Source organism: Bidens hawaiensis, unplaced genomic scaffold (assembly GCF_021521415.1).
Source record: "Bidens hawaiensis isolate Kalapana, Puna unplaced genomic scaffold, B.hawaiensis_p1.1 tig00015117_1, whole genome shotgun sequence".
Lineage (NCBI taxonomy): Eukaryota > Viridiplantae > Streptophyta > Magnoliopsida > Asterales > Asteraceae > Bidens > Bidens hawaiensis.
In genome coordinates, this window is record NW_027492339.1 from 377,916 (window position 1) to 401,130 (window position 23,215).

At 41.9% G+C, this 23,215-nt stretch overlaps 1 protein-coding gene and 1 long non-coding RNA gene across 3 annotated transcripts in view; both read left to right on the forward strand.

Moving 5' to 3' along the window:
- Positions 1-21,566, forward strand: part of LOC143548414 (agamous-like MADS-box protein AGL27) — a 155,667-nt gene extending 134,101 nt beyond the window's left edge. The window contains exon 7 of the mRNA XM_077039593.1: positions 21,408-21,566. Coding sequence (XP_076895708.1) covers positions 21,408-21,521 — 114 coding nt within the window. The 3' untranslated portion in view covers positions 21,522-21,566. The remainder of the gene's footprint in view (positions 1-21,407) is intronic.
- Positions 12,642-20,535, forward strand: LOC143548417 (uncharacterized). Of its 2 annotated transcripts, XR_013137947.1 has the most exons (5): positions 12,642-12,726; positions 12,842-12,903; positions 13,043-13,142; positions 18,853-18,894; positions 20,492-20,535. It is a non-coding gene; the product is annotated as an uncharacterized LOC143548417 (long non-coding RNA). The 2 variants fall into 2 exon arrangements; XR_013137946.1 differs by having other exon boundaries at positions 12,842-13,142.
- Positions 21,567-23,215: the final 1,649 nt, after the last annotated feature.

A 23,215-nucleotide genomic window follows, 5' to 3' on the forward strand; every position in this document is an offset into this window, starting at 1 on the left:
GATAAGAGCAGCAGGCTAGTCACCTTCTCCAAGAGGAGATCAGGATTGATTAAGAAAGCACGCCATCTTTCGGTTCTCTGTGACGTGGATGTGGTCGTCATCGTTTTCTCCGCCCGCGGGAAGCTCTATGAATTTGCCAGCGGCAGTAGTAACAGGTGATTGATTTCATCTTTTAATATGTTTTTCAATATGTAGCGAACCATGTATGTATATATACAGTCCTGTACGGAGTTTACTTTTTATGTATTAAGTGTACGGCAATTATGCAATTCAATGGATGTTTCTATGACATTAATATGTCATTTTATGTGCATACTGAAGAGGTAGGTCCCAGCAGAGCCCAGTTGGACCCGCAAGACTCACCTTAAAGAGGGACGTCTGCGCAGTTGAACCCGCAAGACCCACCTTCAACAGGGACATCTGTGCAAAAGGCTAAACTCGCAAGACTCACCTTGAAGAGAGACGTCTGCGCAGAAACCAACTGGATCCGCAGGACCCACCATGCTCAGAGACGTGACGTCCTTACGCGCAGTACGCAAGCTGTTCCCGCAGGAAATGCCTCCCAATGGTCGACGTACTCCGCCTGTTCCCGCAGCAACGGATACTAGCCATCAGGGAAGGCTACCCGCGCAGCAAGGCTACACGCACAAGGCACTTAACTCTTAAATAATTCAGTAATGTCACCTGAAGAAGGAGTGAGCAAGCCGGGAAAACTCCCGCCCAAAGCCGGGAAAACTCCCGCCCAAATGAGCCAGTCCGTACAATACTGGAGGATCTTTTGTACTGTACCTGACGAGGTATGGACAAAAGATCTGACCAAAGCTGCGACAGCTCACTGACAACAGTACAACGAGCAGCATGCTCTATTACTTAATGTCACTATCAGCCGCTGCCTACTCACCAACCTGTCGTAGCACGTGCATAGCCTGCAGTTGGTGGAAAAGGAATTGTACACAGCCGGCCTGGTCACTATCAGCCGCTGCCTACCCACCAACCACCAGCATGGCATGTGCGTAGCCCACAGTTGGCAGAACAGGAATACTATTCAGCCGGCTGTACCTTCTTGGAAACCTACCGTCGGCTATAAATACTCCAACACCTTGGAATGGTATTATTATCTCATCATCTTATCTTCTCTAGCAATCTCTTAATATACACTTATATTCAAGAGCAATCTAGTCTGATTCTCACGCGGAGGGTGGTCACAAGGAGGTACCCCCCTTCTCAGTGAAGAGCTCACGGTGTCTGTTTTGCAGGTCATCAGAAGAACCATTTTTGCCGGACCTAACCCCTCGTGGGAAACATCTATTTAACCCCCAGATTATCCATAATCTGCCCGGGGTCAATTAGTGTTTCTTCATTGGCGCCATCCGTGCATAAAAGCTAGAACTACTTTTTCAGTTTCTTCAAACTTCTGGAAAGATGGTTAAGGTTACTCCGTTGCCAAGGCCAACGAGTGACCAAGAAACCCCGGTAACCACAACCCCAGTTACTGGGGGGAACACCGGCGAGTACACAATATTTACGAACACTACCCCGGTTACTCAAGCCGGGACAAGTGCAGTAAATTTTACGAACACTAACCCGGTTACCCAAGCCGGGGCAAGTGCAGTAAACAATCATCCCCTGGGATTCATTAATCCCAGGCGGAAAGACAACAGACGAGGCTCCCCCGCCAAACACTTGAACAAGTTAAAGCGTGGGCGGAAGCACGTCAGAGGGAATTCCAAGCTGAGTTGGATGAACGCTTACGTTCACTCCAACAGGCTGACGAGTTCGGAAGCACTCGACAACAGCTCAACATGAGCAATGAGTGCGAGTCCTCGGACGATGATCGAGAGTCCGACAGTGACGCAAACCCTCGCCATAGGGCGAAAGGGAAGCGTAAGGAAACGGACTTTCAACCGAGAAGGAATTTTGGAGAAACCTTCAAACCAAAAAACGCGGGTGGAAACCCACGTGACTTCTCTAAAACCTTCAGACCAACCGCTGCAAATGCGGGAACCTCCAAGTTTGCAAGGGACATTGCGGAAGCAATCGCCCCAAGAAGTGCCAAACAGATGTCCAACATCGGCACTTATGATGGTATATCCGACCCGGACGATCATTTGAACAGATTCATAGCGGGTGCAACCGTCAGCAACTGGACGGAACCCACGTGGTGTTATATGTTCCAGATGACGCTGGTTGGAGCAGCCAGAGCGTGGTTCGACCGTCTACCGGTCCACCACATCTACGATTGGGCAGACTTCCAACAGAAGTTCAGCCAACACTTCAGTCAACAAAAAAAGTACACTGAAGAGCAATGGACAATCCTCAACTGCATCCGAGAGGAAGATGAGTCTTTACTAGACTTCATCACGCGCTTCAATTCAAAGAAGCTAAGTCTGGGCAGTATTAGCGAAGATCTTGTTCGCGCTGCTTTCATCCAGGGTGCGAAAGACCCATAGCTCATCCGCACCTTAACGGGTAAAGATGGCGTGCCATCCACATGGGATGCCATCATGACAGCAGCTAAACGCTTCGCGGAAACGGAAAAGCAACTGGGTAGAGATCTTCCCCAGAGCACAAACCTCTACACCCAGAAAACAAGAGAAAACAATGTCCTTACCGCCCGACTAAACAAAAAGAGGAAGCTAGGTATTTGGCAGTCAAGGGTAAACTTTGACACCTCATCCGGCTCGCACCCTCGGTTAGGCGGAAAGGATAACATGCGGTCGTCGAACCGGAACTCCAGATGGACGCCACTCACCAAAAGCGTCACCGAAATATTTGACACCGAGAGGCTCCCATGGCCAAAGGCTCCAATAATCCGAGAGCGTCACAATGCTGATCAGAGCAAATTCTGTGACTTCCACAGGACAAGAGGCCACACCACCGACGAATGCTTAGACTTGAAGGACATCGTCGAAGCATTTGTCAGAGATGGGACGCTCACGCACCTCGTGGCGTAATGAACGCTGAGCAGGCTAATGCGTGTTGAACCCCAGTTGGGAAAAATACGAAACTGCAACTTCAATGTTGGAGACTACATACTGCGTAAACAACGAGATTCCGAACCAAGTGCATATCGGCTCGAAAGGCTCGATGACACTCCCATCCCAAGAACATGGAAGGGAGCTCAATTACACAGGTTGCATGTAGATCAATTCCAAACTTGTAAAGAAAAGGCCCAGAGCCACTTCTAATGGAAATGATTCTCCTTATCACATTGACGCGGATAATCTTACATTTATACTTATGAACGTTCCACACTGATATGTCGGTCTTCACCGCATACATAAGTGGGGAAGTAAGTCGTTGCGTGTGGAAGGCGGCAAAACCCGCATAAACACAAAAAACGGCCAACCTTCACGCAAGTCAGTTATAGGTAAAGTTGGGTCATCCCACTAAATGAAAGTGCCGGTCCTACCCGCACAAATCATGATAGAGGAAACCGAACTAACCTATTGACAACCGCGCGTCGAACGGTTAATTTATTCAAAACACTGATATGCCGGTCTTCACCGCATACATAAGTGGGGAAGTAAGTCGTTGCGTGTGGAAGACGGCAAAACCCGCATAAACACAAAAAACGGCCAACCTTCACGCAGGTCAGTTATAGGTAAAGTTGGGTCATCCCACTAAATGAAAGTGCCGGTCCTACCCGCACAAATCATGATAGAGGAAACCGAACTAACCTATTGACAACCGCGAGTCGAACGGTTAATTTATTCAAAACACTGATATGCCGGTCTTCACCGCATACATAAGTGGGGAAGTAAGTCGTTGCGTGTGGAAGGCGGCAAAACCCGCATAAACACAAAAAACGGCCAACCTTCACGCAGGTCAGTTATAGGTAAAGTTGGGTCATCCCACTAAATGAAAGTGCCGGTCCTACCCGCACAAATCATGATAGAGGAAACCGAACTAACCTATTGACAACCGCGCGTCGAACGGTTAATTTATTCAAAACACTGATATGCCGGTTTTCACCGCATAAATAAGTGTGAAGAAATCGTTGCGTGTGGACGGCGGCAAAACCCGCGTAAGCACAAAAAACAGATGAGGACAACCTTCACGTAGGTCAGTTATAGGTAAAGTTGGGTCATCCCACTAAATGAAAGTGCATGTCCTAACCGCACAAATCATGATAGAGGAAACCGAACTAACCTATTGACAACCGCGCGTCGAACGGTTAACTTATTCAACACTGATATGTCGGTATTCACCGCATAAATGTGTGAAAAGTCGTTGCGTGTGGACGGCGGCAAAACCCGCATAAACACAAAAAACGGCAAACCTTCACGAAGGTCAGTTATAGGTGAATATCGGTCATCCCACTAAATGAAAGTGACGGTCCTACCCGCACAATCATGATAGAGGAAACTGAATACTAACCTATTGACAACCGCGCGTCGAACGGTTAACTTGTTCAAAACACTTGGAAATTTGCTAAGTTAAAGTATGCACGAGCGAATCATATATGGTTTATGCGGCAAAACAAGTGCCAAATTAAGCTATAATATGCATGAGCAAGTCATATAACGTCTATAAAGCAAGTCATCCAGTGAAAGTGGCGGTCCTACCCGCACAAAGATTTATACATTCCATAAAAATTCAAGTATTACAAGAATGGCCGGGTATCTACCCGCCTACAAGAGTGTAAATCTATACAAAAATATAAACCTATCCTAACAGTGGGAAAGGATCTAAAGGTTCAAGCTTCAGGACCACTCCCTCCAAACCCACTTGTACCCGCACCATCAGTTGGCTGTGGCGGTTCAAGGAAGGTCTTGAGAATGGTTAGCCCATCATCAGCAGCAGCAACTTCGTTCACCTTCTCCACCACCGGATGCGGGAAGGCAGCATACTGGTTCACTGCTTGGTCATACGCAGCTTCAGTATCTACATCATATAGAGGGAAGTTGGAAGGCGGGATGCCCTTCTCAACGAACCCTAGACCAAGCAGGAAGCCAGCCTTTTCCCCATCCTCATGAGAAGCGTTGAGGGCTGCGCTCATGGCATCGTCATATGATGTGTCCGTGAAGACTCGATGCACAACCTACAAGAAAAAATACCAAGTATCAAAACCTTTTCTAAGTACAAAGAAAAGCGTAAAGACGTTATGAAGCTAAGCTTACCTGCGACAACGCTTCTCGTAGAAGCCATTCCTTGGTAACCAGAGCCTCCTGGAGGGCAGCTTGAGCTTGGTTACGGGCGCGTTCGGCTTCACTTTTGTTAAGGTTGGCAAGCAACACTTCTTTAGCCGCAGCCTCTTCAACGCCCTTTAGCTTACGCTCAGTATGGTCAAGCATACCCCTCTGGTCCAAGATTTCTTGAAGCTTCTTGGCGTCTTCCATAGCCAAAGCATTATGAGCCTGCTGAAGCCTCTCTAGTTTGGCTTTGAGCTCCTCATTTTCGGCGCGCAGAGGTTCAGCAACGGCTTCAGCCTTGGTGGCCCTCTCAGTCGCGTTCCGCGCAGTTTCCTTAGCCAACCGAAGCTGCTCGTTAACAGCTTGGGCAGCCTTGGAACGGGCCTCGAGACGGGCCTGAACTTCAACCTCGAGGGCCTTGAAGGCCTTCTCCTTCTCCGCAGCAACGGCGGAGAGTCTCCTGTTCTCCTCCCGGATAGCCCGCGCCTGAGCTACTTCTTGGATATGAGCCGCCTTTAACTTGTCGTTTTCACGACAAAGCAACTCGACGCGCGGCTGCATCCGGGCAAGGAGAATCGGAGCTCGTTTGTCAGCCTACCCTCCTGGTAGCTCGACATAGCTTCCCCCAGCGCCCCACTTGGAGCGGCGTGGCCCGCCCACTCGACGCAGTCCACAGCCGTCCGAAGGGTTGTTCCTCGGGGGATGTTCCAACGTGGAACATACACTTCATTGGAATCCGACATTGTAAAAACAAAAAGCAGTTAGGAAAAGATGCTAAAAAAAAAGAGAATAGGCCAAAATAACCCTACGCACCTGTAGGGTCGACAACAGGCCGGTAGCCGCCGAACCCATAACCCGAACCTAACGGATATCCATCCAAGAGGTCAGGCAGATGGGAAGGAGGCAGAGATTGGCTAGAAGCCCCAAACATACCTGCCGAACCGGCCGGGGGCGAGGTAGTCACCGGTGCCGGAGGCACGGTTGAAGCCGCTGCGGTAGAGACCATCGGAGGTGAACTCACTGGAGGTGAACTCACAACAGTGGCCGCCGCTGCGGAAGAACCCGCAGAAAATATCACCGCCGGCTCAGTGAAGGATTCCGTGAAGATCGTATTGACAGCCGGCGGGGATGATGTTACAGTTGGAACAGTTGCCTCAACGGGATGAGCAACTGAACCAACACTTGAAACAGGCGCAGCCGCCTGGGTCATCGCCTCGGGTAGGTTGACCAGACCTACCGTCATGGGTCCAGAGGTGCTCCTCCCCGCACCACTTTGGAATGCAGTTGCATCCACGCCTGCATGAAGACAAGATAGTTAAATATAATGGCGGAAGGATATGCAGTTAAAGTAAATGAAAATTATACTTACGAGTTCTCTTCAGCTTGAAGGTTCTGATAGGCGGGGACGAACCCGATGGAGCCGGCCTCTTCACGCCGCTCACCGTCGTCATCCTGGGCTGCTCAGAGGTGACAGCTGTCTCAACCTCTGGAACAGTGGTCTCATCACCACCAGGGTTCCCCGCCGCCTCCTCGCTCTCGGTCTCCGAGTCAGACCGGTTAACCTGATCGGCGGTAGAGGCAACCTTCGCCTTGCCCTTCCCGCCAGCAGCCTTCTTCCTCCTCGCGAAGAAAGGACCATCTGCGGATTCCTCATCAGAAGATGACAAGATTAGAGGAATTCCAGCAGAGGTTTGAGCATGGAGAGGGCGGGGGTTAAAGAGTTCCTTACCTGGCCGCGTGGCACTCAAAATCTCATGGCCCGGCGGGTAGACCTCCACAAACCGATCTGCCGTTTGCTCAAGGATGGGCAACTTGTTCTCATCAAGAGCACGAGTACCCAGCCAAGCGGGACCACCAGCCTCCCGTGGATGCAGGAGCGATTGTAAGTCATTCCCCTCTGAAACAAAAAGAGAAACAGTTAGAAGAAAAACCCTAAATCAGCAAGAGGATGTGAATCATACCGTAAGGGATAGAGTTCAAACCGTATTCAAGGACGATGGGAATCTGTGGCGCCTCTGCCCCAGCATCCTTCCACACCCGGCTCATCCCGAGCATCACCATCCCGGACTCCGCAAAGCGGTAAACCGGAGTCTGGATCCGGGAAATCTTGGAGAACCATTCCGCCTCCTGGTAGTTGGAGGCGTGAAGGTTCGGGAGAGCTATCCCGTTCTTGAACGTCATCGCTATGGGGACGGCGCGAGCGGAGATATAGAAGAACTCCCGCTTCCAAGACCGAAAACTGCGCTCGGTAGCGCAGATCTTCAAACCCTTGATCCGAGTGACCTAGGTATACCACCCCTGGATGCACCTCCAGGAATAGAAGGTCATCAGGCGGTCGACATGGGGCTCCACGCCCAGAATGAGGCACACCCATTCAAAATGGCGAATCTTGGCGATCGCCATTGGGTGTACCTCCGTCAGATGTACACCGTGTCTCTCCAAAACACGGTACACAAACTTCGTCAATGGGAACCTGAGATTCCCATAGATGAACAATGCGGCATACACCCCTATCTTGCCCTTGGGGGCATCGTACACCGTCTGATGAGGCTTAGGAAACTCAGGCTCGAAAGGCTCGAGCATGAACTTCCTAACAATGTACTGTTACAGGTTGACGGTAAGAGCACACTGGCACTCACCAGCAGTACTTTTATCGTCCTTATCAGAAGTAGACGACGGATTCTCGGCATACACGTCAGACTCCTCGGCGGTAGCCTCAAGATCATGAACGGAAGACATGTTTTGGATGTGAAGAAAGATTTCAGGAGAATGCTCGACGGAAAGGTTAGAGTATTCGCCGGAAATCGTTTAGAAGAAGAAGAGTGAAGTGAAGGTGTGGATTAAGATGCACCATCTCCCCCTTTATATACTCATCGCAATGAATGCGATGAATTTATTGCGGAAGAGAGAGGAAAACGCTGGTGCAATGAAACTATGACACGTGGAAAAAGCAAGCTGGCAACAGCTGTTGACAGGACGCGCGCCGTAAACTTCGCGGCGCGCCCGAAAACTCGCGCCCATGCGCCTGAAAAAGCGTCTGGATTGACCATATACTGTCACGTCGCCATAACTTCCTGCACGTCCCGAAACTGTCAGAAGAAACTTTCGGACTACGCAACCGTCCCTTCAACAGTTTGGACCGTTCTTATCCTTTCACCAACTCTTAGAATTTCAAAAAGATTCAAAAAGATTCAAAAAAGATTCAAAAGTAAGTGGGACTATACCCCTTACCTTGGCAACCAAGTAACTATAAGACAGGTGCGAGTACAGTGTTAAGGCAAAACCCTTCACATACTTAGCACCTGCAGGGAATTGAAGCCAAGAATACCTCGGCAACCAAATAACTATAAGACGGGTGCGGGTACAGTGTCAAGGCAAAACCCTTCACATACTTAGCACCCGCAGGGAATTGAAGCCAGGAATACCTTGGAAGTAAAGTAACTATAAGACGAGTGCGGGTACAGTGTCAAGGCGAAACCCTTCACATACTTAGCACTCCGCAGGGGAATTGAAACCAAGAAGGATCTTCTGGGCCATGCTTGCGGAAACGAGAATAACATCCCCGCATAGCGGGAACGTCGAGAACTAGATTGTCTGAAGCTCCAAGATGAAATTGGTTGTTTAACATAATTGATCACTATGTTCAAAACAACCAAAACCTCATGTAGAATCTACACAAGTGGAACTCAACGCTCCTGACTTGCGCGGAGGTTACAGACCTACCCGCATCATACCCAAAGATCAAGCAGAAAAGTCGGGAATTTCTGCACGTGACATTAGGACTTTCGCGGGAAGAATCCCCATGGAAAACCTTAAAACTAAACCCTTTTCAAAACCCTTTGCTTAAGTCCAAAAGTTCACCTCACTTATTAACAATTCATGAGAACATTGGACTGGGGGGACTTGAAGAGGTAGGTCCCAGCAGAGCCCAGTTGGACCCGCAAGACTCACCTCAAAGAGGGACGTCTGCGCAGTTGAACCCGCAAGACTCACCTTCAACAGGGACGTCTGCGCAAAGGCTAAACTCGCAAGACTCACCTTGAAGAGAGACGTCTGCGCAGAAACCAACTGGATCCGCAGGACCCACCATGCTCAGAGACGTGACATCCTTACGCGCAGTACGCAAGCTGTTCCCGCAGGAAAAGCCTCCCAATGGTCGACGTACTCCGCCTGTTCCCGCAGCAACGGATACTAGCCATCAGGGAAGGCTACCCGCGCAGCAAGGCTACACGCACAAGGCACTTAACTCTTAAATAATTCAGTAATGTCACCTGAAGAAGGAGTGAGCAAGCCGGGAAAACTCCCGCCCAAAGCCGGGAAAACTCCCGCCCAAATGAGCCAGTCCGTACAATACTGGAGGATCTTTTGTACTGTACCTGACGAGGTATGGACAAAAGATCTGACCAAAGCTGCGACAGCTCACTGACAACAGTACAACGAGCAGCATGCTCTATTACTTAATGTCACTATCAGCCGCTGCCTACTCACCAACCTGTCGTAGCACGTACATAGCCTGCAGTTGGTGGAAAAGGAATAGTACACAGCCGGCCTGGTCACTATCAGCCGCTGCCTACCCACCAACCACCAGCATGGCATGTGCGTAGCCCACAGTTGGCAGAACAGGAATACTATTCAGCCGGCTGTACCTTCTTGGAAACCTACCTTCGGCTATAAATACTCCAACACCTTGGAATGGTATTATTATCTCATCATCTTATCTTCTCTAGCAATCTCTTAATATACATTTATATTCAAGAGCAATCTAGTCTGATTCTCACGCCGGAGGGTGGTCACAAGGAGGTAACCCCCCTTCTCAGTGACGAGCTCACGGTGTCTGTTTTGCAGGTCATCAGAAGAACCATCTTTGCCGGACCTAACCCCTCGTGGGAAACATCTATTTAACCCCCAGATTATCCGTAATCTGCCCGGGGTCAATTAGTGTTTCTTCACATACTGTTTCACATCATCATCAATTTCATCGACAGCACCAGAACTTGCTGTTTCACTCTAGATGGTTTGTAATCAGGTTGTTTTCTTTGTGCCTAGTTAGGGGTTAAAATAATGGTGCTGGAGGATGGTTACAGTTGATTCGGTTTCCCTAGCTGTGTTTTACTTTACCTTGATTTTCCCCTACCCTTTTAAGCGGTTTTTCATTCTATATTGAAGATTTATTGTACTACATATCCATGACCTTGAGGTCTGGTGTACGTTTCGCTCCTTCAAAAGTGGGTGGTGGATTTACCTTTTAGGTGACAAACATTGATGAAATTTATTTTTGTTGTACTATATGGTATTTGGTTCATTGGTTTTGAGGCATGTTGACATATATTGGCCTTGACAAGTTCGCTACCATTTATAGACTACCAAATAAATTAGACAAGCATATATAGAAATGGTGATGTACCCTATTCACCGTAGTTGTCAATAGCGAATAGCGGTAAATAGCGACGGGCCACCTATATGCTACGTAGCGAATAGCGGTACTAAATAGCGACCGCTATTTAAAATTTAGGGATAAAGGAGTAGAAAATTATTAAGCAAATAATTAGGGTTTATATTCACAAAATAAACTTTTACGATGGAACTTGTGGAAGGTGCTGCTGTTTGGTTGATAACAAGCCTAAAAAATAGGTTTCTACAATTTTTTATATTAAAAATAAAATAAAAAAACCCCTAAATACCACTATAAACAAGCTAAATGACCAATATTTAGTATATAGCTTCCTATAGCCGTATCGCTACCTAGCGCATTATAGTGCCCACTATCACCGCTATTGACAACTATGCTATTCACACGTTTTATTAGGAACTTGAGAACTTGTAGCATGATGATATCTTTTTGGATTATGATTATAAGGTCTCTTTGGTTACTTATTTGGAAGTATGGTGATTGATGGTGAAGTCGCATCAAAATTGTTTCACATTCACTTTGTTTTGCCTACCCGCGACAATTTGGGACTCAAATTACAAGAAACCTAGGCGATTGATATCTCCATAAATAGTTGATGATTGTATACCCCTCTAGTAGTGCCATTCTGGATATATATTAATTTTTGAAGTTAGCTAGTGTCATGGAAACATACAAGGAATTAAGGATGTAGAGAAGCATGATCACTTTGTTGAGAGGATGTATTTAATGATCCAAATAGGTGTTGGAGTTTACAAAGGGATAAGTGCATCATACAAACCTGTTATAATTTGGGATTCATATTGTATAGGGCATGCCTAGTAGTATCCTCCCGGAGGGATATGTGCATCTAAAAGATCTTTCATACTATGCCCAATCCCAAAATTTGTTCTATACATATGCCCAGCAATGAGAAAAATCAATGCAATAGCTAAATGATGATGAGCCAATCAGTCAGCCATAAACTTCGGGTTTGTGGATGTATTTAATGATCCAACTAGGTGTTGGAGTTTACAAAGGGATAAGTGCATCATACAAACCTGTTATAATTTGGGATTCATATTGTATAGGGCATGCCTAGTAGTATGTAAGGTTAAACGTTATAAATATTCCTAGGTGTTGTTTCAAGATGCATCGTTTAATTTTTATTCAAAACGACTAACTCAACACACACTCTAAAGCTACACCAATGTCCACTACGAGACTAGAACCCCCTACCATTTGGAGAGGAACACCTTTACTACACACCTTGATATTGCTAGCATACAAGCCGTTTGATATTTATCATTATACAACAATCTTCTTCTTCTTTTTTTTTTGGTCTTGCGCCTAGGTAACCGATTCGCGCCTTTCTTCTTTTACTAATACACTTACCTTGGTCTAATACACTTAGAAATCTTGTGTCTTGTGTGTGGCATTTAATTAAACGATTGCCTTCTTATCTATGTAAGATGCTTGTGCTTATGTTTGTTTTTCTTCTTTTGTTTATTGCGTTTCACCCGACAATAGATCATATTGCTTGCTGATAGCTGTATGGTTCTGTCCTTTATCCCTAGTTTTAGTTTATGAATTTTTTGCTTATGGCTCCATGCTCTAAGATTTCTACTCTATGTTTTAAAAACTTCACTTACAATAAGCTTTTACCTTTTACCCAAAGAAATCCTATGTTAAAAATAGCTTTTATACAAAAACAAAATATTTATTCATAAGTGGTTTGGGAAGCAAGTTTATTACCATAATCAATCAAGAGTTTAAATATAGAACAACTTTTTTTCACATCTTTTGGGCCTAAGTTAGGACAATATATGAACAAAATGAGATATTTATGCTCCCATTATTCAAGGACTTCAAACCACGTACTATCCATGACTCATTTTCTATGTGGAGGAAAAATAAAGTATATTTGAGATGTTCCATTAGTTTTAATACATCATTCTTGGTATAAGTCTAGACGCATTACAAATTCTTAATGGATGATTTTTCCAATATGCCATCATTACCTTATTCCCCGCATTCTTGAAGATATTAGAATCCATGCACTTTCTGTCTTAATACAAAATTACTGCTAATCATTTAATTTTCTCTACCTACGTATTTTTCAGTGTGGATGGTATTCTTTCTAGATATCAGGAAAGCAGCCTTGAAGCAGGAAAGAAAACCACCAATGGAGCCGGCAGAGATTTTGTAAGAAATTAATTTTATTCTAAACAGCTTTTTTTCCATTCATGTGTAAACACATAAGTGTCATTTGTATAATAAATCGATGATTTAACGGGCTAGTTGGCCATTATTGCAACAGGAACTTCTCTTGCCGTCCAACAGATTCCGAACATGTAAAGAGCTTCTACACACAGTGGACAGGTAACATAGTCTACACGAAGCTTGTACATACAAAGCATATAATATTAGAAACAAGGTTGAACAAATAATGGAATGCAAGATTATAACGTTTGCATAAGGAAAGGGGTCCATCAAAAGTGAAATTAAACTCTTTGGGCAGGCTTGCTGACGAGAATAATGCTGAGGAGCTCTCTGTGAATGACATGATACAACTAGAAAATGAGCTTGATGCTGCCCTTGTACAAACAAGATTGAGAAAGGTGATTATATTCGTTTCTGTTCCTAAGCAGTTTTATTGTTGTATGTGTTGTGTTTTGAATGATCCTCATAGTACTTGTGTTTATACGTCATAACTATTCAGTTAATTTTTGTTCCTAAGTAGATTTATTATTGTGTGTTGGGTCTTGAATGATCTTCATAATACATGTGTTTATAAGTCTAGTTATCCCGTTCATTTCTGTTCTTAAGCGGTTTTAGTGTTGTATGTGTGGGGCTGTGAACAATCTTCATAGTACTTGCACGTATAGCAGTTTTATGGTTGCACGTGTTGGCTTTTGAACAATCTTCATAGTACTTTACGTGTTTATTCATCTTGTTTTCCAGTTCAAATCATATATTTTAGTCACAGTTTTGGTTACGTTAAGTTTTATTGTCATCTTGTGGATGGATGTTGAAGATGAAATATTCTGGGATCATTGTACTTTTTTATGTAAATAAATGCAGATAATTATGTTTAGCCCTGAAAGTTTACAATTATGTTTATATGCCATATTTGCTTTACTATCAAGAAATATTATGCACAAAGCAATGATGGGGTAATGGTAATATAAGAATAAAAGTTAGGATTTTTTTGAATAATATACAGTACTAAAGGTAGCGGGTTTGAAAGATTTATCATTTTACTCAAGGTAGTGGGCACTTCGAAAGATTTACTAATGTACTCAAGTTACTAGTGGGCTCTATGAAAGAGCTATATATGGCCTATGATTAGTCTTCACTAGACAAACTTGAGGTTCTTATAAATTGTCTTGAAAGCTAGAATGGAAAGCTTTAGTTGCTTTTAGTTATATATGCATAAAGTGTAATTTACAAATTTACTCTCTCACTAACCTTTTATCAAAGAGCAATCATTTTAATTAGGCCGTATTATGAAGACGTTTGTTGGTAAAGTTCTCACAAGCTACCACATATGGGTGCAAGGGGGCTCTTTGTGCATCTTTTACTTCCATTATTACACTTTTCATCTTAGACTTGCACATTTTTTTTAGCATTCAACTCCTCATACAGCCAATTGTCCACTTTGCCCCCGTTGGATGACCCATCGGGGAGCTCGTGAATTTGTTTCTGGTTACACTGGTGAAGACTTCCTAGGTGATTACCCGTCCTAGTACTGTTCCCATCTAAGCACGCTAAACTATGGAGTTTTCATATGCTCCATAGTCAACTAAGCCCAATACACGTTAATTATTTAAGAGACAGAGCATTCCTTATGAACCAAGAATCTCCCCTATCAATGACCGATGTGGGATTTGCCTAGGGTGTTACAATTGGTAAATTAATCTTCTCAATATCGTTACAATTCTTGTGCCTAAAAAGGGCACATCACGAGCTTTTGCACTATGAGTATGCTTTGTAAGTTCGACTACGTTGACACCAACACTTAGTTTGCTTTTGTTTCTTTCTTGTATATATTAAGGCTTTTTTTTTCTATTTCATGACCGCGTTTGAAAGTAATCTTTACTTTAACAAGGTATTAGAGCTAGGACTCTCAATACAAACCTCTAGATGTTGTCGCCCCTTTAACCCATTCTAGTTCCTATCCCCGTTCCAGAAACCCTCGATTACGGTTCCATGTTCCCGTATTTGTTATTGGTCTAGATTAATTCTTGATTTTGAGAAATCTTTTTTCAAAAGAACTGTTGGGTCTCGCCTTCTCAGCCATCATCACTAGAGACCTCCGACCATTGTATAATGCAATCCAATAAAGCGCGTCAAAGCAACGCCGTTTCTAGCCCATGCACCAGCACATGAGAGTGCTTGCAACACCACCAAATGCCTTTTTTGGTGTTGCCGATGGGCCACTCTGGCTAGCCCATTGCACTTGTACTGTAGTATTAATCACTCATCACAAGTACAAGGGTTGTAGTGTAATTAGTAAAAAGAATGTTTAAGTTATACTTAAAACAAGTCATTAAAGTCTAGGGTGTAGAAGTGTCAAGATGGAAGTTTATAACTTCCATGTACAATGTCAGTATATGAATGATGTTTGAAAGGTTGCAACCCCAGAATCACACTTTTTGGTGATATGTAAACAGGGACAACATCAGAACGCCTAATTCAATCCAAGTTCAAGTTATTAATAAAGAAAGATTGTTGTTTATTATTATAATTGTTCATCTTATCATATCAATTCATTATCAAGATCAAGTTTGGGCCAACATTGGTATCAGAGCATCATATTTTCATGAATTGATTGATATGATTAACAATTGAAGATCGGCGTAGATAAATTCCATGACTAGAAAAGAATTCCGGCAGGGGAAAGTGGTAGAATTGTTCTTCTGGTGATACTAGCAGTTTCCTGCGACCAATTCCGTCAACCATGGTTTTTCGACAGTTTTTCGGTTGAAATTTGAATGCCGGTAGTTATTTACGGTGTTCGTCGATATATTGAAGTTCCCGACAAGAAATAAAGGTGTCAGCGGCGATTTCTGGTGAAATCGTTTTTCCGTCAAGGAATTCCGGCAAAAGCGTTTTTCCGGCAGGTGGTATTTCCAGCGAATTTTAAAGAACAGGGTTTTTCCGTGCATTTCTTCGGCAATAGATGGAAGGTTTGTTGGGCAATATCGATTTTAAATTCCAACAAAATCAATCTTTGATTTGTGGTGGTGGCCGGCGATATTTTTGGGGCCGACGGTATTTTTGGCAAAGAAAAAGAGCAGCGGCAGTTGTTTGCTGCTTTCAAGCCACTGATTTTTTTTGTGGCAATAAATTGGAAGTGGTGGTGGTTGTTTTCGGTAGAACTGGGGAAACGGTGGTGGTTATTAATTAGGCCGGTAAGTTTTTCCAGCGAAACTAAAATACCGAGAAGAAAAACAATGGTTCAGAAATTTTGGTCAGGGAAATTAATGATCAACGCAAGAAGGAAAGATTGATTGTCAATGCAGGAAGCGGGATTGACTATCAACGCAGCTTGATTGATCGATATCAACGTAGAGAAGCGGGATTGATTGTCAACGCAAGGCAGGATTGATCAGAACCAGTGAACCAAAGAACCAGGCTTTGTTTTCGGAGAGTGTTATGTATAATCAAGTCAAGTATAGTCTGGAAGATTATTTTTATTTCGAGCCGAGAAATAAAAGTTGATTAGATTATTACTTTATGGAAGAAAAGTTTGCCAGAGGGAAAAAGAAGATACAGAAGATGGTTCAGTCGAAAGATAACAACAAAGGATGGAGGGACATCAATGACTTTCCAACGTCTGATCCTTAACAAAACAAATTATACCATTTGGGCAGTAAAAATTAAAGCACTCTTTAATGCCCATGGAATATGGGAAGTGCATGAGAAAAAGAATAATACGGCAATTGCATTACTATACCAAGCAATTCCTGAAAATATGGCATTGCAAATTGCTAATCTTACTTCAGCAGAAGAAATTTGGGAAGCATTAAAGGTTCGACATGTTGGAGTCGATATTGTTAAGGAGGCGCGTAGTGAGACACTCGAGTTGGAATTTGAATCTCTAAAGATGAATATTGGTGATTCACTCGATGTCTATGCAGGAAAGATAAGTCAAATTGCAACACAAGCAAGCAGTCTTGGGCATAAGATGAATGAAAAAGATTGGTTTGAAAACTTTTAGGTTATGTACCAGAAAAGTTTGTTCAATTTGTTGCATCAGTTGAACAGTTTGTTGATCTTAACACTATACCATTTCAAGAAGCGGTTGGGAGATTAAAGGCTTTCAAGGAATGTACAAAGAAGAAAATTGAGGAGGAAGATGTGTCTGCTAAGTTACTATTCAATGGTGCGAAAGGAAGATGGAAGGGTAAACACCAGAAGTGTGAGCATTGTGGTTGTAGAAACTCAAATCGGGAGGACTTTGGACATGGACGAGGGAAAGGTCGGATGTCAGGGAAAAGTCAAGGCGATAGTGGAGTGCAATGAGACAAGAGCCACACAAGGTGTTACAAATGCAATAAACTTGTACATTACAGGAGTGAATGCCCAAACTTTGGAAGGAAGAGAGGAGACAAATTTGGTTCGGGATGAAGACGAGGAACCAATGCTGCTGTAAGCAGGATCTTAATGAAGATGATCGTGATTAAGGGGTGAATGCAGTATCAATCACTCATCATCAAGAAGTATAAGGGTCGTAGTGTAATTAGTTATATGTATGTTTACGTTATACTTATGTTTAAGTATATAAAGTCTAGGGTGTAGAAGTGTCAAGATGGAAGTTTATAACTTCCATGCACAAGTGTCAGTATATGAACGATGTTTGAAAGGTTGCAACCGTAGAATCACACCTTTTGGTGATCTACAAACAGGGAAACATCGGAACGTTTAATTCAATCCAAGTTCAAGTTATCAATAAAGATCGTTCATTATTATAATTGCTCATCTTATCATATCAATTCATTATAAAAGATCAAGTTGGGCCAACAGTCGTCGCCCCCTGTAACCGAATCTTGGTTCCAGTTCATGTCCTTACGGTTCCATGTTCCAGTATATATGCTCTTGGTCTAGATTAGTTCTTGATTTCGAGAAATCATTTTTCTGGACATTGTTGGGTCTCACCTTCTCCACCATCATAACTAAAGACCTCCGAATAGTGTACCCCTCCCCCCTTAAAAGTGCATCAACGTGCTGTCGCTTCTAGCCCACGCACAAGCACGTGAGAGTGCTTGCAACGCCACCAAATGCCCTTTTTTGGTATTGTCGGTGGGTCACTCTGACAAGCCCATTGCAGTTGTACAAACCCTAGTCGATCGCCCCATGTCACCAAATCCTAGTTCCAGTTCATGTCCTTGTTTCAGAAACCCTCAATTACGGTTCCATGTTCTGGTATTTTCTCTTGGTCTAGATTAGTTCTTGATTTCGAGAAATCTTTTTCCTAGACATTGTTGGGTCTCGTCTTCCCCGCTATCATAACTAATGACCTCGGACCAGTGTGCACTGCCCCTCTCCCCTGCACTAAAAGCGCATCAACCCGTTGTCACTTCTATCCCACGCAACAACGTTTGAGAGCACTCGCAGAGTCCACCAGGTTTCTTTTTCCATTTTTTTGTGTCGTCGACAGGGCACTCTGACTAGCCCAATGCGGGTGTACAAACCCTAGCCGTCGTTGCCCCCCTGTAAGTAAATCCCGGTTCCAGTTCTTGTTCATATTCCAGGCACTCTCGATTATGGTTCCATGTTCACGTATTTGTTCTTGGTCTAGATTAACATTCTGAGAAATCTTTTTTCAAGACATTGTTGGGTCTCGCCTTCTCCACCATCATCACCTGAGATATCCGAGCAGTGCACTATGCCCCCGTGCTAAAAGCACGTCTATGCGCCCCCCCGCTTCTAGCCCAAGCACCAGCACATTGAAAGCCATTCGATTTTTGCCACTAGTGCTGCCTTACTCTTCCCTAGTTATTGATTTTTGTTCCCGTGTTCCCGACATGGCCTGATCCGTTGTGCAGAATCGCATGTATTCGTTCCTTGGTCATACCTATTTTCTGCCTGAGAAACCTATTCGTCGCAACTTTCCAATTCACTGTCGGAGTATCGTTTACTGCTTGAGTTGCTGTTCACCGTCATCTTCTGGTAAAGTGATAAACATCCTAATTGGTAATATATTCTGCAGCTTGTGTATTGGTATTTGTAGTTAAAAATAATTTCCTACTTATATGGCAAAACTACATTGAAGGTTTGTGGTAAGGATTTATAAATCGGCTGTAATTCTGGTTTTTGATGCAGACCCAGCTGATGATGGAGTACATATCAACCCTTAAAGAAAAGGTATGCTTCTACTACTTTAAATATATTCGAAAATTTACAGTTTTCTGATAAGAGTGTGATAAATGTACAAGAGTGTATAATGGACAACTAAAATAAACATAAAATCTGCCCACTTCGCTTTAGAAGACGGACGCAAAAATAATTCTAGATGAATACTGTTTTTTAAAATCATATTATTACATTTGTGTGTAAGAAGTGACGATACTTTCATATGCTAGCTAGGTAATAGGCTTGTACGTGGATTAGGACTTAATAGTTTTTGAAGGATACACTGATACATGCCATGTTATAAAAATCTATAAATATGGGTTACGGTTGTTATGCATGCATGTTCTACTTAAACTAGGAATTTAAGATCAGCTGGCCTCTCTTGGTGAGTAATTACCTCCCGATAGTAATTACACATTCGCACACTCAATCAAACAATATGGTAGTCATGCCATCTCTAGGGATGTGATCACAACAATATTAGGACACTTGCCATGATACACCTTCGGTGCCACATTCCTTGTGCGGCATGCTGCAGTGCTAGGTAGGTAAAAACATTTAGATATTTTAGGAATAATATGTAAAGCTGAGATAGTAAAGGCATTTTAGAGCAGATTAGTTGCATAACAGTTGGGGATATCTTCTCATGAAAAACACAAAATAATCAAACCTGTTCCAACAGGGTCTTTTTCAGAGAAAAAAATCATGGAATTTGGAAAACCAAGTTTTTTTTTTCCTTACAACTACAATATGAAAACCATGTCCCAACATTGTGTCCAGCCTTTTCTTCCATATCAGGGTGTCTCTGAGAACCCCTACATTTTTTACCATGCACTTTAGTGATTTATTAGGTCGTCGATGTTTGGGAAATGCGGGCCGAGGCCCTTGGTTTTTAAGTGAAACAAATTAACTTTGATTGATTTGAGAAAAAAAAAAGTAGGAGGACCTAACGACACATGAATGATAGTTATAGTTATATTGAAATAAAAACGAACATGAAGGACTTTAGTAATCTGAGCATATGACCTTGAATTGGACATAACTTTTATCAATGTTATGCTAGAGTATTATATAAAGAACGCATAGTAGAAGCTTTCATATATTTGTCTCCCTTGCTTATATAACTGGTGTTGTATCCAATCATAAATACCATGCCCTGTACCAAAATCAAGCAAAAAATCATACTTGAATATTGTAAAATGACGAGAACTGTAATTTTTTTTTTGTTTGGGTTAAATCAAATCGTTGACTCTTAGGCCTTAGCAGATCAAAACAAGGTATTTTCCCCAAAATTTTCGAAGGTATTAATTTCTTCTTAGGCATGTTTTTGGCCGAATTTGGTGTAATAAAAACGAAACCAGACATGGCATATGAAGATTTCTTGGTGATAATTTAAAAACTGAACCACGGTTACGGGCATTTGGTGATAATTACCTGATTACCGTGGAGCGTAGTCGATTGACTTATGTATGCAGAGGCCGCTTAAAGATATTTCACTTTGTTACCTTGTGATCATATTTCTCTATCCTGTTTAAGAGCATGACAATGATTAGAGCTTGAAAAAACACAGTAAAACGTATATAATCATGATTTTAATTTGTGAGAGCAGGAAAACAAGCTAGGTGAAGAAAAAGAAGAGTTGGAAAAGCAGGTATGTATGTGCTCTTTCAGGATTGCAAAAAATTTTTGGTTAAGCCTTTATCTATTGGAGGTTGCTTATTAAATCTGCGCAAAAACTTCATACAATACTAACCATGTTCTTAAGTGTCCAACTAAAGCCACTTTCCTTTTTCTGTCAGTAAGCACTCAGTTTTCATTAGTTGTAGCAATCTTGTGAAACTTTTCCTTAAAACTAAGTGATCTAAAATGAAACATGCATCAATCCTCTTTACAATTATTCAGTTAAAGTCAAATTGGATAGAATTATCATTAAACGGTAACCAAAATTCATATATTGTTTTCTTATTTTTGAGCGCTATGCACGTTTTGTTTATGCCACTTAGTTTTCAAAAAGTTATCATTATTATTTATTTCACAAAATTGGAACATGTAAAAAAATTTGATCGACTTTGGAGGAATACAGAATCACGAGTGACTTTAGTTAACACGAGAAACTTAGTCACTTTTGTGTCAACTTAGCCCTAGTCTATTCATTATAGCTTCTTTGACTCATAAATAATTAGATAAACACTCTTATAACTTGCTTATTGGTGAAGCACAACGCTATAATGTACTTGCGAAATCTAAGTCTGGGAATACCCTTGTTTTTGTTAATATTACCTTGTTTAACTATGCATCTTAATTAACAACCTTACTTTTGCTTGGGTGTATATAGAGATTGGATCTTGTAAACATATATAAAAAAACAAGCATCATTTCTGGATTCTAGATCTTGATTTGCCTAAGCTTATACCAATTGCTAATATCTTTTTTTCTCTATCTACATCACTATGGTTAAAACTGAAGCAATGAATGAAATAGGAAAAAAGTAAGTAGCAAAACTGAAATGATCTTTTAACTTACAGGTTGCAGCAGCAGCAGAGAATGATGTTGATGATGGAGGTGGGGATCTTAACGATCTTGCAGCTAACCATATCAATTCACCACAACTTGTTACACTCTCCCTTTTTAATGGATAAGATATGTGCTTAGCAAATCATTTTCTTTAATTGCAACTACCAAAATACCCAATAATCCAAATAGGATTATTCAATTTGGTTTTGTTACATTATTCTTGTCACATGCTTCTGAGTACTTCAACACCAACTGTTATTTACAATATTGTTGTGTTGTGCTATGAATTGATGTATGGATGAAAAGTAACTTATGAAAAGTGGATTTTTCGGTTGTGAAATTTCTGCCAAATGAAGCTTTAAAGGAGTAGGATATGTGCGATCAGCCTACCACTAGTAATCAATAGCTTCACCAAGAGGAAACGTCTATTTTAATAATGTTTTAATGTTTCTGGTTTAACCACTCAAACCAATTTGCGTGGCACTGACATGAGAAAATTTAGATAACATCAGCATAACATAAGGTTTGGCGGTTTAACCCTTGTATAAAAGAAAATATTACAGGTCCTAAGCTTTAGATATTGGAACTTGGCAAATCAAGATTTTAATAATATCTTAAAAAAGGTTGACTGGTTTTGTTGAGTGTAATGCAACAGGTAATTGTACGTATCATTTACATTGGCTATGTGGAATGTGATTGAAAATTATTTTCCAAATAGTTTATTGCGTATTCTTTTGACGGATTTTATTTTCGGGAAACACAAAACAAAGGGCCCAAGCAAAAAACTAAAGGCCCAAGCAAAGAGCTTCAAAACGAAGAAAGCATTTCCCTTCCTTTTAATTACTTTCATTGGAATTCTCAAAATGACATAGGGAGACCAATATCAAACGAATTGTTATTATTATTATTATTTACATTAAAAATTTAAAATACGTGTTATGTATTGATTGTATGTCATATGTTTTTTTCAGATTTTTGTCGAAACAAGCTAAGAGCTATGTTCTAACCAATCACCCATAACAGATTAACCCAAAAAAGAAAAAAAAAAGTAGTTTTTAACTATGTGTATGTGAGGTTAGCCTATTTAATAGAGGCATTTGTTATTTAGATGAGAGGTCCCAGATTTAAGTATGGATAAAAGCGTAGTTTGGTATTATTGGTGTAAAATAGGATTAGGTGAAATATTTGTTAAAAAAGAGAGTTGAGTGTTAAAATCGTCCTTAAGGTTTGATCAATTATGCAACTTTAGTCCAATTTTTTTGTTTTTTTTATGTAATGGGACCATTGAAGTTTTCCACTTTTTGCCAATTACATCCAAATCGTTAACTCCATTTAGTTTCATCGTTAAGTCAGGGGTGTATTTGTCTTTTTATGTTCTACATTTTCTTTTATTATTTGTTTATATAAATAGTAAAGTGCTATTTTCGTCCTTGTGGTTTGACAAATAATGTGAACTTAGTCCAAAAAGTTTATTTTTTGCATATGGACCATCCCCGTTTTTTCAATTCTTGCCAACAAATCACTAAACCCCTTAAATTTAATCGTTAAATCAGGGGTAGATATGTCTTTTCACTCTTTCTTTATTATATGAGTAAAGTGTCAAAATCGTCCCTGAGGTTTGGTCACATTTGCGAATTTCGTCCAAAAATATTTTCTTTCGCAATTAGACCCTCGATTTTTCCAACCATTGCCAATTTCGTCCAAATTGTTAACTCGATCTAAATTCCACGTTAACTCATGGGTGTTACTGTCCTTTTACATGTTTGTTTACATTATTATTATTATTATTATTATTATTATTATTATTATTATTATTATT